This window comes from Geotrypetes seraphini, chromosome 4 (assembly GCF_902459505.1).
Source record: "Geotrypetes seraphini chromosome 4, aGeoSer1.1, whole genome shotgun sequence".
Taxonomy (NCBI): Eukaryota; Metazoa; Chordata; class Amphibia; order Gymnophiona; family Dermophiidae; genus Geotrypetes; species Geotrypetes seraphini.
Window position 1 is genome coordinate 225,381,570 of NC_047087.1, and position 18,030 is coordinate 225,399,599.

Genomic DNA, 18,030 nt, shown 5'->3' on the forward strand with positions numbered 1-18,030 from the left:
CATTGATTACATTGAAATACGATGAACCTGACATGGGCCGTGTTTCGACAAACTAGCCATCCTCAAGGGTCCTAAAAGGTTGATACAAGGCAATATAAAGGGAATCAGTATATTTTTGTGGAACCATGAATACTGACCAGTGAGACCTGTATATAGTGTTTTCGTGAAAGTTTGAAATGGAATGTGATGGTGAAGCTGATAATCCCATATAATATAATGATAATGGATGTGAGGATGGTGTATGGATCTGTTTGTCTCAGTATCCCTGAAAAAGCTAAAAACACTTTTAAAACAATATGAAGGTAAAGTGCTCCATAGAAAAGTGATTTTGAATATGATATTGGATCAGATAATCATATGGTGATTCTTCTCATAGAAAATGTGTAGACATTAGACATTGTAGTGTTCATATAAGTGAAGAGCATGTGTTTGAACAATATACGATGTGTCTAACCATGTGATGGAAATGTAAATACCGTATAAAGTAATAGAAATATACAAGGGATCAAGAAGAACAAAGTGTGCGAGAAATATAAAGTCTGTTACATACCAAGAAGATAATGTTGATAAGTTATGCATATGTGGAACTAGTTATTCGAGTGTTGAATTGACTAATCAGAAAGAAGTAAAAGTAATATATAAATCATCAAATAAAATTTTATAATATCCAAATAAAAGATGCAATGAAAAGCACATTAAGGAAAGACTCATTAAAAAAAATTTATTTTTAAAAAACATCAGTTTCTACCTGACAAGATGCAGTGAGACCCGGAAACCTGCAACAAGCACGATGCCAGCTGCAGAAACCCTGAGAACAATTCAAATGTGTGACCAACAGACTTTTCCACCAAAATTCAAATTGGTGACCAATGGACTGCCCTGCTCCCAATCAGGTCAGTTGACCCACAATTTACAAAGACAAACTGCAGACCTCACAGCATACCATGAAGAAAGCCACACTATGATGCTGAAACATCGGTTTCTACAAGATGTAGCGAGACCTGGAAATCTGCAACAAGTAGGATATTCCCTGTTTGCAATCAGTGGGATGCTTGATGCACACATCCCATAGCTTCATGTTACATTTTAATTATAATTTGTGCAGATAAAAATATAAAGCAAACATAGATTTATGACATTTGTGCTTCTGTATCCAATTCTGACTCCCACTTTTAAATGGACAACAATGAAGACTGTTCAAGAAGCAAACCAATTGCCATAATTCAGAATTTATAAGCTGATTACAAACCATTGCTTATGGATATTTAATCCAAAACAGTGGTCTCAAACTCAAACCCTTTGCAGGGCCGCATTTTGGATTTGTAGGTACTTGGAGGACCTCAGAAAAAAATAGTTGATGTCTTATTAAAGAAATGACAATTTTGCATGAGGACTCTATAGTTTATGAATCTTTCCTTTTGGCTAAGTCTTAATAATAATATTGTAATTTATAGCTAAAGAGACATATGATCAAGAAAATGTTTTATTTTACTTTTGTGATTATGATAAACATACCGATGGCCTCAAAATAGTACCTGGCGGGCTGTGAGTTTGAGATCATTGATCTAAAATATATTAGGGCTATGCACAAGAAAAACAATCTTCAGTCCATTTTTGGATTTTGTTTTTTTGGTTACTTTCATTCATTTTATTAATTTTTTTTAGCAGAAGTTAGAATTTATTTTAATGTGTGCAAATCGACCTCACACAATTTAATTATTCCACTTCTAATAAACATATGTTTAATTGTCATGTTAATGCACATTTAATCTATTTTACTTGGACTACATTTTGAATTTTCATGTGCTACATACTGTGACAAACACTGTTGGTCTCGCACCTAGAATAATGCTATGTCCTCTAGTTGGGTTTATATATGTATTGGGATGATTACACCTGCTGCAGAATGCAGTGGCTAGGATGATTTTAAAGATAACAAGGAGTGACTGGGATGACAACATCTTCCCTTTTGACAGAGTTAGACTGATTACCAGTTTCTCAAAGAGCTCAGTTTAAGGTTTTGATTATGACATTCAAGGCACTGAGAACTAAGAAACCCTTCCCCCCCCCAAAAAAAAAACAACAACCCAAAATAACTGCATTGAAGGCAGCATTAAAGACTTCAGTATCTGCAGGTCCAGTGATGTAAAGTCACCTGCTAAGCACCAATATCTGTCTTATCATTCCCTCTGTAATTCCCCCACCTGAGCATTGTCTATAGATGCACCTTCTTGTCCACTTTGACTAGGTTGTAAGCTCTTTGGAGCTGGGATTGTCTCTTCTCCGTTTAGATGTACAGTGCTGCGTATGTTTAGTAGCGCTATAGAAATGATAAGTAGTAGTAGTATATTTTATGTATAAGCTTCAGAAATATGAACCTAGCAGGTGATTGTAGTCTTGTCAAGGTTTGCAGTGAGAGGAACCTCATTGAAAAATCAGCCATTCTACATGCTGGTACCCATATGATGGAACAAAAACTGCCTTCAAAGAACAGATTGGAGAGTGACAGGAAAACATTTTATAAAATGTTAAAAATTTAATTGTTCCTGACAGGATGATAGACAGATGCTGGGCAGGAATGTTTTTTTATTTTTATTTTTTTTAAGGTTTTCATGCTATTGCTCTTATATGATGTAATATCGTTGATGTTTTTAATTTTAAGCCACACTAATTTGATTGATATTGCTCAATGTGTACATTTTAATGACGGGAAAGGTGTGGCTCACTGGTTGAGCTGCTGCCTCTGCACCCAGAGGTTGTGAGATCAAATCCCAGTGCTGCTCCTTGTGAACCTGGGCAAGTCACTTAATCCTCCAGTGCCTATGACTTTGAAAGTCAGCTTTGAAATGCCAAAGCAACAAAAAGGCAGTATACAAGTCCCCATTCCCTTTCCCTTAATAAATACACATCCCTACAAACTATTTGTAGAAGTCACACATATTAGAGCTACTTATTGTTCCTCAAAGAAACAGAGAAAAATAAAGGACCATATGGCCTGTCGAGTTTGCCCATCCATTATATCTTCTATCCCTTCCTTTTCCTTAGAGATCCTATGTAACTATTCCAGGCTTTCTTGCATGAAGATAGAGGCTATAAGGTTCATAGTCAAAAAACATAAGACATCCAAAGAGCATCCTAAATTGTCACTTGGACATCCTAATCGCTTGGATGTTCCAGCCTCTGTACATTCAGAGCAAGAGATGGGCAAGGTGGAGGCATGTTATGGGCAGGCTTTGGGTAGTCTCAAGGGCGGGTTAGACATGGATGTCTTGCAGCGATAATTGAACATTTTAGCAAGACATCCTGGATTGAACTTATATGTTTGGAACTAGACCTGTTTTTAGAAGGGTCTAAGTGCCACAGAGGTGCCCAAACTGACTAGATGACCACTGCATGCATCAAGATAAGACACCCCCACACTCCCCCAGTACTCATTGACTCCCTTCCACCACACAAAAATGAGAACAAAAAGGTACATACCAGCATCTGGTATGGGGAAGCATAGTAGAGCTGCACACAGGTGTCTTAAGTAGCCTGATGGGTGGATTCATGAATGACAGAAAGGAAGACCCAGGCCCATAAGCCACACTACCCAGTGCATTTTATGGTAGAACATGTGAACCCACACAAAACCTACTATACTGTCATATAGGTGCCACCTGCAGCCATAAGTGCTATTGGGATGGTACCTGAGAGTATAGTAGTTGTTTTTTTTTTTTTTTTTGGGGGGGGGGTATTGGGAGGCTAAATTATAAGGAGGTTATGGTGAGATACAGCTGGCACTCTTTATGTGAAGTTCACAGCAGTGCTCTCTAAGGTGCCCCATTGCTCTGTCGGGATGTCTACGTGGCCAGTCCAATTACTATGCTGGCCCCACCCATGTCCAAAAGGTCAGGATTAAGACGTTTTCAACCTAGATGTTTTTCTGATTGAAAATGGAGTATAAAGTTAGATGTTCTGGCAGCCTAGACATCCCAGTGGCCAAGACGTCTAAGTGGACTAAAATATATATATATACATGGCCGCCATCAGAAATTTCTGGGCCCCTTACTGAGCAATCCTATTGGGCCCCCCACGCACCCCTTCCCCCCCTGACCCCCCTTCTTCCATGGGCCGAATACACACATACTTTTCTCTGTCGCCGCACTCTTTGACCAAAAGATTTGTAAGCCTGCAACCACGTCAAGGTAGACTCTTTCAGCAGCTCCCCTCCCTCCCCCTTACCTTTGTGGCCAAGTCAAAATGATCTACCAAGAATAAAATTTTTAAAACACAAAGCACGCTGTACGCAGAGAAAATGTTAATTATCATTTATATTCCGTGGGTTTTCAAAGAGATCAAGGCAGATGACTTTATGCAATGTCACCTCAGTAACAACTATACAAAATCGACAAATATTCCCCCTCCCTTTTTACTAAACTGCGATAGCGGTTTTTAGTGCAGGGACCTGCGCTGAATGCCCCACGCTGCTCTTGAAGATCATAGGCTCCCTGTGCTAAAAAACGCTATTGCGGTTTAGTAAAAGGGGGCCATAGTACAAAATATAGACAGCATATATAAATTCTCAAAACGGACACATTTTGATCACTAAATTGAAAATAAAATCATTTTCCTACCTTTGGTAATTTCATCAGTCTCTGGTTGCACTTTATTCTTCTGACTGTGCATCCAATATTTCTTCCCTTCTTTCAGCCTCCTGTATGCTTCCTCTCCTCCAGACCTCATTCCCTCCACAAACTTTTTCTTTGTTTCACCCTGCCCCCTTCTTTCTTTTTCTCTCTCTCCATATACCCCCTTTCATTCTGTATGTCTGTCTTTCTCTCTCTCTCCGTGCCCCATTTTTCTTTGTTTCACCCAGCCCCCTTTCTTTTTTTTTTTTTCTGGCTCCCTGTCCCCCCTTTCTTTTTTTCTCCTTGCCCTCCCCTATGCCACCACCATTGGGAAAATGCTGTCACCGCCACTGGGGAATAGGCTGCCACTGCCGCTATCGGGAACAGGCCGGTGCCGAGTTCGCCCTGCTTCTCTTCCCCGCGGGGCCGACCAACTCTCGCCACTCGACGTCAATTCTAACGTCGGAGAGGACGTTCTGGGCCAGCCAGGCAGCGATTGGCTGGCCCAGAACGTCCTCTCCGACGTCAGAATTGACGCGGGTGGCGAGAGTTGGTCGGCCCCACAGGGAAAAACAGGGAGAACTTGGCACCGGCCTGTTCCCAATGGTGGCGGTGGCACTCAAGTGGCTAAAGAGACGCAATTTGCCAGCCTAGGGAGAACACTGGAGGGTGGCCAGATGTGCACCCCCTTGGGGCGTAAACCCGGGGCAGACTGACCCCACCCCCACCTTGGTATGCCACTGTCTGTACCTCACTCCCTCCCTATGACCAAAAATTCTCCTTTCTTCTATTCCCCGTGTACACAACCATCTCTTTCCCTCCCTTCCTCTCTCCCAAGTCCTTGCCTTCTGTGCCAAAAACACATTCCCTCCCCCACCTCAGCATCTCTTTCCCTCCCTTCCTCTCTCCCAAGTCCATGCCTTCTGTGTCCAAAAACCCATTCCCTCCCCCACCTCAGCATCTCTTTCCCTTCCTTCCTCTATCCCAAGTCCATGCCTTCTGTGTTCAAAAACCCATTCCCTCCCCCACCTCAGCATCTCTTTCCCTCCCTTCCTCTCTCCCAAGTCCATGCCTTCTATGTCCAAAAACCCATTCCTTCCCCCACCTCAGCATCTCTTTCCCTCCCTTCCTCTCTCCCAAGTCCATGCCTTCTGTGTCCAAAAGCCCATTCCCTCCCCCACCTCAGCATCTCTTTCCCTCCCTTCCTCTATCCCAAGTACATGCCTTCTATGTCCAAAAACCCATTCCCTCCCTTCCTCTCTCCCAAGTCCATGCCTTCTGTGTCCAAAATCCCATTCCCTCCCCTACCTCTGCATCTCTTTCCCTCCCTTCCTCTCTCCCAAGTCCATGCCTTCTGTGTCCAAAAATGCATTCCCTTCCCCACCTCAGCATCTCTTTCCCTCCCTTCCTCTGTCCCAAGTTCATGCCTTGTGTCCAAAACGCACTCCCTCCCCCTTTTGTGTTCCCCGTTTGCCTCCCAGCCCATCTTAGCAACTTTCTCAGCAAAATGTAGCTCGAGCCGCGTAGGCTTGTCTTCTATTTCCTGCCTGTCCCGCCGTGCACACATAGCCGACCAGAAGTCTTCCCCAACTTCAGTGCTTTGCTTAAGCCCTCCCTCCGACGTCAGCGCTGACGTCGGGGAAGACTTCCGGTCGGCTGTGTGAGCGGCAGGGCAGTCGGAGTAGAAGACGAGCCTCGCGGTTCGAGTTATATTTAACCCCGCGGGTCCCCCATTGTCCCCGTTCAGCTCTCTCTCCTGTGCACTCCCTTGGGGTGTGCACCCGGGGCGCACCGCCCCCCCTAGGTACGCTACTGGCCCGGGCCCCCTGTCAGCTCCGGGCCCCTGAATGCAGGACTGGTAGTACTGCCCTGAATATATATATTTATATTTATATTTGGATGTCCCAACAGTTTGCCTTTTGAAAATGGCTATTTTTATACCTCCAACTTTGGAAGTTCAGCTGGAAAAGTTCAAGTTGGACTTAGACCTTTTTTTTCAAAAATGCCCCTCCATGTTTCCACCATCTCCACAAGAAGGCCATGCCACACATTCACCTCCTTTTCTGTGAAAAAGTATTTCCTTAGGTTACTCCTGAGTCTGTCCCCTTTCACCTTCATCCTAAGCTCCCTAATTCTAGAACTTCATTTCAATTGAAATAGACTCTTCTTGTGCATTAGTATCATTTATGTATTTAAATATCGCTATACTAGCCTCCCCTCCTTTTTTACAAAACCACAAAAGTGGTTTTTAGTGCAGGCCGGTGCGCTGAATGCTCTGCGCTGCTCAGACACTCATCAAGTTCCTATGAGCATCGGGAGCAGCGCAGAGCATTCAGTGTGCTGGCCTGCATTAAAAACCGCTTCTGCGGTTTTGTAAAAGTGTGTGTGTGTGTGGGTTAATGAGATCTCACCTGAGACTTAATACCTCTGTTCAACATTACCATTTTTCTGCAAGCCATTTTTTTCTCTATGCACCTAAGCATCTTTCTGGCTTTTGCCATCACTTTTTTTTCCCTGTTTGGACACCGTAAGATATGACACTAAATTCCTATTCCTCTTTTGTGCACAGAATTATTTCATCCCCTAAAGTGTACAGCTGCATTTGGATTTTTGCAGCTCAAATGCATGACCCCATATTTCAAAGCATTATTTATTTATTTACTCCCCCCCCCCAACCCTCTCCCTGTTTTACAAAACTGTGGAAGCGGTTTTTTAGTGCAGGCTGGCACACCCTGAATGCTCTGCGCTGCTCCTGACGCTTATAGGAAGGTCTTGTTTTGGACGTTTTTGACTTGGACATATTTTTGGTCGAGAGTATGGTATAAAGATAGACATAGTGGCGGTCTGGATGATTGTACAGATGGACAATTTTCAAAAAAATGTATACTTTAGATGTATTTTTTCAAGCATGGATATTTATGCCTTGCCGACTTTGGACGACTAGCGCCCTACTGTCCAAATCGGACTTAGGTGGTTCTCTTTCAATTATGCCCCCTCCACTTGTACAAACATCAGAAAAGTAATCAGTGATATGTAATTTTGATTACTTTTCAAAAGTACGATTGACAACTTTAACAAGATAAAAGAAAAAAAATACTAAAATTTTCATGAAACTTTAGAGATTTTGATACTGATTTTATATTCTTTGGGTTCCATACCAACCACCAAAAAGTACCACAGTCAACCGTTTACAGTAAAAGCATAGCTCTGCACTGCAGAGGTTAATACTATAAAGGGCTGGCTATTTTTAGGTGCCAGAAACACACCTATTAGGAAGATATTTTATAAAAATAATGAGTATTAAAAGTCTTTTATTGTATAAAAATAAAGGCCCCCTTTCATGAAGCCACGTTTGACTAATATTGTCACGGCCAGCAATAAAAAAGCCTAATACAGCTTCATAAAAGGGGGCCAAAAGTAGGTGCCTACTTTCCTTTATAGAATTCTAGTGTAATAGGTCAAAAATACATCTATATTTTGGGCACAGTCCTTTACATTAGACATGGAGCTGCTGGAAATGTTTACAACTAGATTATTAAAGAACATGTGTAGTATTTTGTAATCTACATATATATGAGAATGCACCCTGCCCATATTCTGTCCAAACTCCACCCATGTGAATGACCAACCGCAAAGTATATACTGTTGCATCTAGGTACAATTTTATAGAATAGCGCTCAACTGGAAAATGGCCATTTATGTATGTGAACACACATGTGCATTCGTAGATGGCAATTCTATAACTATTATAACTAGGCACCCCAAGGGCAGACGTTAGGAGCCTCTTCCATGATGGAACCTGGATGTCTCAGTTATAGAATACTAATGTAACTATCTTCAGTATGGCTCGTACCTTCTACAAAGACATGTAGGATGGTTTGAGTTGCCCGACTGCTTTGTTTTTGTGATATTTTACTTATAGATATGACAGTTATCCATATGGATTGTTAACAAAATTTATTGACAGTTCTTCATTATTTGCTGCATTGATGAACATTTGGTATGTTTTCTCCTTTATTTCCAGGAGGCACAGAAAGTTACCAATGGTGGAGGTAACCAGAGTGATGTAGATTACAAGAATGCCGATGAGAAAGAAGAGACTGTAGCAACGGCAGAAGTGGGATGGATGACCTCTGTAAAGGACTGGGCAGGGGTGATGATATCTGCTCAGACTCTGACTGGAAGAGTCCTGGTATGTTTCTTCCATAATTACTTTTTTCTTTTTTTTCTTCAAAATTGTTTGTTTTGGCACACTGCTTTGCTTTTGGGAATATTTGTTTCAATATCTTGTGCAAAGATTCCTTTTTGGGTAATAAAATTGTCCTTCATGGTAAAAATTGTCCTTCATGGTGTCTGTTACACCAGTTGCAAAATGTAATTTAATAACTAGGGAAGCAAAGTTAAAATTAAGACCCCCTTTTATCAAGCCACATTGTTGTTTTTTGTTTTTTTATTGCAAGCGACTGTGGTAAAAGCTCCGACGCTCATAGGAATTTTATGAGCGTCGGAGTTTTCATCACTGCAGCCAGTGATAAAAACCCCTAACGCGGCTTGATTAAAGAGGGTCTAAATTAATAGACACAATGGCCGATACTCAAAGTGAAACTAGCTGCTGCAGCTGCATGGTTAGATTGCTTGGTTGGGGCTAGCCACTAAGTGGCCGCCGACTGCGTGCCAATCATGGGACGGCATCGTTTATAGAATCGTGACTTTGGAAATGTAGGCCAGGGTTTTCAAGACCTACATTTCAAGTGTCTACCTTTTACATGAATCGTGTCTTTGGAGGCTCCTTTATGATGCTTAACACTACTTCTGGCGTTAGCCACACCTACAGTGGCATTAAGTGTCATAGAGTGCCTCCTTAGACGTGATACTGGTGCCCGTGTTTTTAGGTGCCGCTAGGCGCCTTGAATTTTTGTTTTAAGACAACTTTTAAATGTCATTTTGCACTTAGGTGCCATTTTTAGAATATGGGTCAAAGGGTCTGATTCTAAAAATGGTGCTGTAATTGAGGCTGCCTAGCCTAAATTAAATCAATTAGCTTAAATGGCGTGGTAATTGACCGTGCCATTGAAGCTGATTGAATAATTAATTAAAATAATTAAAATTAAAAGCTGTATATTTAGGACCAATTGCTGTATTTTAAATGATTTTTCAGGAAAATTGATTTTTAATTCTCTGTTGAGAAGGCTTCTCTTTTTATTCTAATCCACTTCATATTCTTTGGATTAAAAGCAAAATATAAGAGAGTTAGTACAGAACAAAATAGATGGAATAGCACTTTCTGCACTAATCCCCTCCTTTACAAAGCAGCACTAGCGCTTCTCTAGCATCGGCCACGGAAGTTATAGCTCAGGACACTCATAGGAATTCCATGAGCGACAGAGCTGTTACCGCGGCGGCCTGGTGCTAAAAACGCTAGCACGAATTTGTAATAGGAGGGGGTAAGTGAGCGACATTAGTTTACTAATCAAAAATGGAAAAGAGCTAAATTTAAATGTCATATTCTGAGAGTAGAGTTTGAAACATGCCTACTCTGTTCCAGGGGTAGGGAACTCTGGTCTCGAGAGCCGTATTCCAGTCGGGGTTTCAGGATTTCCCCCAATGAATATGCATTGAAAGCAGTGCAAGCAAATAGATCTCATGCATATTCATTGGGGAAATCCTGAAAACCCGACTGGAATACGGCTCTCGAGGACCGGAGTTCCCTACCCCTGCTCTATTCTATAAAGTCAATGTAACCCTTTTCTGAGACTAAATCCTGACAGTGACTTTAGGATTCTTTCAGCAGTCGATCAGATATTGCAGTAGGATGAATATTTACTGCAGGGTTGCCAGATCATACAGTGAAAGGGGTTTTCACTCATGAAGGGGAGTGACTTATGACACAAGCCATAGGTATACAGTAGATTGCCCACTTAGTTTGGGGGAAAGGGAGGCAAGGGGTAGGAGGCCCATTCAGTTCCAGCATATGGAATATTTGGGGGATCACTGCCTTTCATGCCCATCTACATCCAAAACTAGAAAATAAGTAGATAAGGCCAAATGAATTCTTCAGCTATCGTTTTAAAAAGGAGTATAGTTTTATTTACAGAGAAAATGTACTTAAGCACTTTTTCTGAGACCTAGTGCTTCTAGCAGCAAGTCATATTTACAAAATTTGGAGGTACAATTTCTGGACAGAATTTAACCAAATTAAAAGCACTTCATGAGAATTTATAGCTGTTGGTTGAATCTGACTACTGGTAAGCTTAGAATTTATAAAGTCCAGAAAAGAACATAAAAGACTTAACCTCCTCTAAGTCTCTAAATTACATTACATTACATTACATTACATTATGGGAATTTCTATTCCGCCATTACCTTGCGGTTCAAGGCAGCTTACAAAAGATTTATATAACGGGAGGTTACAATGGAAGAACAGATGATATACTAGAGTGGTAGATAGTAGATCTTTTGACATTTTTGGGGCAAGGATTTATACAGCTTACAAGAAGTGTGTAAATGGAGGTTACATTGGTAGCATAATTGTTATTGCTGGGGTAGTAAGGTAGTAATCTTTTGTCAATTTTAGCGTTGTTAATAGTACGTGAAGTTAGGGCTGATTTAGGAATTTCTTGAAAAGTATAGTTTTTATTTCTTTTCTGAATGTCTTGTAGTCTGAGGTGGTCATCAGCAGGTTGGAGATCCGGGTATCCAGTTTTGCAGGTTGAGTGGCAATTATGTTTCTCTGGAAATAAGTCCCGAAAGGAGAAGATTCTGTAGGGTGTACTACAACATCCTCTAAGGAGCCTTAAGCCCAGCATAGGAATGGATTGAATAGCTGGAATCTTTCAGAGCGAAGCTTGAGCTAAATTTAGACTTCTAAGGACTCCTTTTATCAAGCAATGGTAGAGCCTTTTACCGCAGGCCAGTGAGGTAAATGCTCCGACACTCATAGGAACTGAATGAGCTTCAGAGCTGGCCTGTGGTAAAAGGCTCTATTGCTGCTTGATAAAAGGAGCACCTAAATTAGATTGAGAACAAATGAACAGCCATACTGAGTCAGACCAATGGACTGTTAAGCCCAATATCCCGTTTCCAACAGTGGCCAATCCAGGTCACAAGTACCTGGCAGAAACCCAGATAGTAGTAACATTCCATGCTACCGATCTCAGGGTAAGGAGTGGCTTTCCCTATGTCTGTCTCATAGCAGACTATGGAATGTTTCCACCGGAAACCTGTCCAAACCTTTTTTTTTTAAAGGCCAGCTATGCTAACTACTGTTATCACATCATCTGGCAAAGAGTTCCAGAGCTTAATTATTATTGAGTGAAAAGATTTCCTCTTTATTTATTTTAAAGGTATTTCCATGTCCCCTAGCCTTTTTCATTTTTGAAACAGTAAAAAATATATTCACTTTTAGCCATTCTACACCACTCAGGAATTTGTAGACCTCAATAATATTTCCCCCCCTTAGACATCTCTTTTCCCAGGTAAAAAGTCCTACCCTCTTTAGCCCCTTCCTGTAATGACAGGAGTTTCATCCCCTTTACTTTTTCGTCACTCTTTTCTAATTCCTGCTATGTCTTTTTTGAAATACGGCAACCAGAATTGAAAGCAATACTCAAGGTGAGGTCGCACCATGGAGCAATACAGAGGCAATATAATATTCTTGGTCTTATTTACCCTCTATTTCCTAAAACTTTCTAGCATTCTGTTTGCTTTTTTTGGCCACTGTTGCACACTGACAAAAGATTTCAGCAAACTGTCTACAATGACACCTAGATCTTTTTTGGGGTGCTGACTACTAAGGTGGACCCTTGCATCTGGTAATTATGATTTGAATTATTCTTCCCAATGTGCATCATTTTGCATTTGTTCACATAAATTTCATCTAATATTTGAATGCCCAGTCTTCCATTTTTCCGAAGGTCTTTCTAAAAATTTTTCACACTCCGCATGTGTTTTAACAACTTGAATGGCTTTGTGTCACCTGCAAATTTAGTTACTTCACTTGCCATTTATAAAAATGTTAAATAGCACTGGTTTTATAGTTAGGTGCCTATCTTCAGTCAAATTAAGGATTTATATTCTCAGCTGAAAATTCACTTTTGTGTTTTACACTAAGAACATAGGAATAGCCTTACTGGGCCAGACCAAATAGTCCATCTAGCCCAGGGGGGGTCTCAAAGTCCCTCCTCGAGGGCCGCAATCCAGTCGGGTTTTCAGGATTTCCCCAATGAATATGCATGAGATCTATTAGCATACAATGAAAGCAGTGCATGCAAATAGATCTCATGCATATTCATTGGGGAAATCCTGTAAACCCGACTGGATTGCGGACCTCGAGGAGGGACTTTGAGAACCCTGATCTAGCCCATCTCCATGGTGGCCAATCCAGGTCACTAGTACATGGCAAAAACCCAAATAGCAATGACAATCTGTGTTACCATCTAGGTCAGGGGTGTCCAGCCCACGGGCTTCATACGGCCCTGTGAGGTATTTTGTGGGGCCCCACTCAAGGGTGATGCGGCATTTTCCTCTGCCTCCTCTGGGTGTTTACCTTCTTGCCAGCTCCCTCCTCCTTCTAGCTGCAGCGTTTACTCAAAGCCGCGGGCAGCAGCTTCTACAGCTGACCCAGAAGCGTTCCCTCTGATGTCGCGATGTCAGAGAGAAGACTTCCAGATCAGCCGCAGGAGGCGCATAGGAGCTACTGCCTGTGGCTTTGAGCGAACGCTGTAGCAAGATGGAGGAGGGAGCCGGCAAGAAGGTAAACACCCGCGGCACAGAAGGGAGGAAGAAGAACGTGTTGGGACTTGAGAGGGAGGGAGCACAAACAGAACAAATGATGGAAGGAATGAAGGAGGTGCATGAACTTAGGACTCAGAATGAAGGGAAAGAGAAAGGGGAGCATGAGCCATAAGATGGAAGAATGGAGGGAGTGAGGGAAAGAGATGCTGAGGTGAGGGAGAGAATAGAAAGGGAGAATTTGGTGTATGACTAGGGAAGAGGAGAAATGTTGTGTAGAGAGAGGAGGGAGGGAAAGAGAGAAAATTATTGGACATGGTGGTGGGAGAGGAGTGAGGTAATAATAATAATAATTTTATTCTTATATACCACCAAAGCCATGATAGTTTGAGGCGGTTTACAACAAGATGGACAATCAGCGAAGTGGTCACAATATAGAGTTATCGAATACAAGCCATGATAGTTCGAGGCAGTTTACAACGAAAGGTGCTGGCCAAACAGCGAAGTGGACACAAAAGTCATTGAATACAAGCTTACAGAATGGAAGAAGTGGAAAGCTATAAAATTCTTAGGTTACAAATTGATTAAACAAATTTGTTTTTACAGATTTTCTAAAATTGAAGTAGGTAGAGATGCATGGGCACGTAGAGAAGGGGGAGAACATACTGGACCGACGAAGCCTCCTGGACTTTTTTTTTTTTTTTTTTTTAATACAGAGGGGGAGGATATTAAAAGAGTGCTAGATTGGGCATGGGGGGGGAGAGCTTATGGGGCCAGAAACAGAGGACAGAGAGAGATGGTGGGCAGTGTTCTGAAGGAAGAGAAGTTGGACCTGGGGTGGTGTGGAGGAAGAGGGAAAGAGATACTTGAAGGGAGAACTGTTGGGCAGAGAAAGGGAGAAATGGTGGCCCTGGGGAAGGGGGGCAGGCAGGCAGGGGGAGAGATGGGATGGAGGAAGTTGGGAAGAGAAAGGGAGAGACAGTTCTGGGGATGGAAGGGAGGGAGGGAGAAATGTTAGGCCTGTGGATGGAAGGCAGAGCATCAAGGGGGGAGGGAAGAAGAAAACCAGAAAAGAGAAGGAACAAAATGTTGGACCATGGAGATAGGAGGAGCAGAGATGGACCCATGGGAGGGCAGAAAGGAAGAGAGCTGGGATAAGAAGATGCTAGGAGATGGAAAGAAAGAGACATGGAGTTATAGCCTGACCAGAGGAGAGAGGGAGGGGGATTTTGAAAGCGGTGAGCCATGTGGATGAAGTCAAAAGGGAGATGACAAGATGAGTGAGAGAGCAGTGAGTACATTGGTAGAAATGTGGTAATGGAGAGTAGATAGCAGGAAATAGGAGGCTAGGAAAGGAGTGAGATGGGAAATGGGAGAGCTAGGGACTGAGAGAAGATGGAGAATTGAGAGTAGCTGAATATTTAAAAGAAGAAGGTTGAGAAAGAAGACAAGATTTGAGTGGACAGAGGCAAAAAAAAAAAAAGAAAAAGTTAAGAAAGCAGAAAGGGAAAAATCAATACGTTGGAGACAGGCAAAAGAAGGAAATGGAACAAGAGAGAAGAGGAGAAAAAAAAATGGACAGCAGACACTGGAAAGAGAATTAGTTGAAGATAGACAAAAAGCAGAAAGAGAAACTGGGACCAAGATGATGGAAAAGCAAAACATCCAGACAACAAGGTAGAAAAAATTGTTTTATTTTGAATTTATTAACTGGAATATGTTAGCTTTGGGATATGTGCATTACAATTATTTTTGTATTCAGTGGCGCAGTCAAATACAGCTGATTTGGGGGAGGGACTGGAATCCAAAAATTAGTGAATGGGCACCAAAGTTTTTTCCTTTCCTGAGTGCAATTTATAAATATTTGAGCTAGTGGGGACTCCCAAGCCCTGCCAACTGAAGACATCTTCCTCCGGTCTGGCAACTCAAAAACGCCAAGTTTTGCATCCAATGGCAATATCATCAAGCTGCCACTGCTTTCATGCATGAATGAAAGCCAAGGAGGGGGGGCAGGGAGGAGGGAAGGTAGCAGCTCTGCAATATTGCTGCCAGCTGCAGAACTTGGGAAGTTGGAGGGGGAGGAGGTGGCTATCAGTTGGTGAGGTTTGAGGATCCCTACTAGCTACAGCAGGGGAGATGTTCATTTTGAGGGAGCCTAAGCTCAAAGTGGGAGGCCCAAAAAAGCAATAATATTTACCCTGATCCTCCATGTGCACCGCTGATAGCTGATTCAGCATCTCCGCTCTGATGAGGCTCACCTTTGAAGAGGTTCACCGTAGCTGTAATAAAAGTGAATAGGAAAACCAGGGGTGTGCATCCCTGCTCATCAGAGTGCGGATGCGGAAGCCTGTGGCTGCTCCCACTGTCAGCGGTGCACGTGGAGGATCACTCAGTCAGGGTAAGTATTACTGCTTTTTTGGGTTCCTCTCCACAGTGTCCCTTTAATGAAGGTTTATTATTCGATACGTGCATCTTCTATATTAGTGATTGCAAATTTGGGACCTGCTCAACCCTTTTTTTTTTTGCTCATCAGCTAGTGTTAGTGTTTGTGCGGCCCCAGAAATTTTTTTTCATCCAATGCGGCCCAGGGAAGCCAAAAGGTTGGACACCCTTGATCTAGGTTTTTCAGTGCACAGTTCTTTATAGTAAATATCTTCCCGTACATTAATTGCAGACAATTTTGAGAAAACGTGATGCTATTTCAAAACTGTGCAGGCAAACTGACTACAAGGGGGTACGTTCTCAGCCCAACCAACCAACTTCCTAAATTCTGAGCATTATTTTGCCACTGTAGCTGAAGAGTTATCTTATTTCACTAAGGGCTCCTTTTACTAAGGTGTGCTAGCGGTTTTAGCGTGTGCTGAAGACTAGCGCGCGTGAACCCTGTGCTAAATGGAAAATACTAACGCAAGCTCTATGGAGGTGTTAGCGTTTAGCGCACGCGCTAAAACCGCTAGCGCACTTTAGTAAAAGGAGCCCTAAATGCCAATTTGCTGAAATGAAATTCTGTGTTTTGACATTGTTTCTGATTATTGATTGAACCATATCCACATCATTCTTTTCTTGGTAGGGCTGATAAACGTTTCAGCACCTCCTCATAGCAGGATTATAGCAGGATTTTTAATCTAATTTTTTTTTGCATAGAGAATGTATTTGTTCTTCCTTCATCTCCTCTCCACATGCATATTTCCTTTTTGCTGCAATGTTTTGCATCACAGTGTAAGACCTTCAAGTTTCAAGTTTTTATTTATATTTGATGGGTCGCTTATTCGATTTACTAAGCGATTAACAACTTCATTAAAAGCGGGTTACAATAAATAAACAACAAACACAAGTCTTGGGACTAACAATTTTTAGACATACATGGAACATGAGGATAAAGGGGTAAAGTTACATTTTCATGGCTTAAGGAGAGAGAGAAAATAAGGGATGAGACAATGAGAAGGGGTAAAAAATCCAAGCCCTAGTATTTGTATCTAAAGAAGGAGGTTAAAGATTAAACGCGTCTTTACAAAGAGGGCTTTTTAAAAGTTTCTTAAATTGACTGAGGTCTTTTTCTTCTCTGATGTAATGGGGTAGGGGTACCTTGCTGTACAGTTGATTTATTATACTGTTTTTGGGCATGGAAGGAGGCATGATTTTGTATGCTGGCTCATGGCTCTACGTGCCTCTTTTTCATTTGTTGTACTTCTATGAATGATTGTTCTTAAAGCATTGTACCTTATGCATTTTCTTTTCTTGTTTGTATTATTGTATTGAAAATTGCAATAAAGAGATTTTAAAAATGAAATGAGAATCATAGTAACTCACAAATATTCACACAGTCTGCCAGTGGGTTCAGATATGGCTAGCTTCTAATAGTCATAGATTTTGAGAGAGTGCAAAGGGTGAGCTTTTAGGAGTAAGCTTAGAATTACTGAGAAATCAAGACCTCATTGAACCTTGCTAATGGATGGGAATTAAGCATGCCATGGTGTCACAGAGAATATGCAATAGATTAGTAGGAGCAATTAGTTTTGAGTCATTCATTAGAGAGATTAGATTTTTATTAACTGAGATACAGCTTTAGGTTTTAAGCAGATAAAAGCACCAGGCAGTCAGGTAAGTTATAATAATTGCTCTCAGAGAAAGTTATGTTGTAACTCATTACATATTTCTATAAATGAGGGAGGCACTTTCCTCTACAATATAATGTGAGGATGAGAACAGAGCTATGCAAATATTTTAATATTAAAGCAATGCGATTTAGATAAAAATATATGTTGGCTTTTACAAAACTGCGGTAGAGGTTTCTACTGCAAGCCGGTGAGAATTCCTATGCACATTGGAGAATTTACTTTGCTGGCCCATGGTAGAAACCTCTATCGTGGCCTGTAAAAAAAAGCCCATAGTGATTTTTTTGTATGTTTTTCACTAAAGTAGCAGAAGATTGTGGTTGAATGCCTACTCGGTTGGGCATGTTGACAAAGACATTGCAGTCCTTCAAGAGGTCCTACTACTACTATTTATCATTTCTAAAGTGCTGAAAAGCGTACACAGTGCTGTACAATGTGTATTTAATATCTAGTAGACAGTCCCTTCTCAGAAGAGATTACAATCTAATTTAGACAGACAAACAGGACATACAGGGGTTGGGGAGTTTCTCACAGAGAGAATGGTAAGATGGACAGCGATATCTTATGGTGAGTGG

The 18,030-nt window shown here is 41.6% G+C and overlaps 1 protein-coding gene across 4 annotated transcripts in view; it reads left to right on the forward strand.

The window, feature by feature from the left end:
- The window catches only part of KCNMA1 (potassium calcium-activated channel subfamily M alpha 1), a 1,372,671-nt gene that overhangs the window by 284,440 nt on the left and 1,070,201 nt on the right, over nt 1-18,030 (forward strand). For all 4 annotated transcript variants that reach the window (XM_033940852.1, XM_033940853.1, XM_033940854.1 and 1 more), the window contains exon 2: nt 8,635-8,802. In XM_033940852.1, the coding sequence (XP_033796743.1) occupies nt 8,635-8,802 (168 nt within the window). The remainder of the gene's footprint in view (nt 1-8,634; nt 8,803-18,030) is intronic.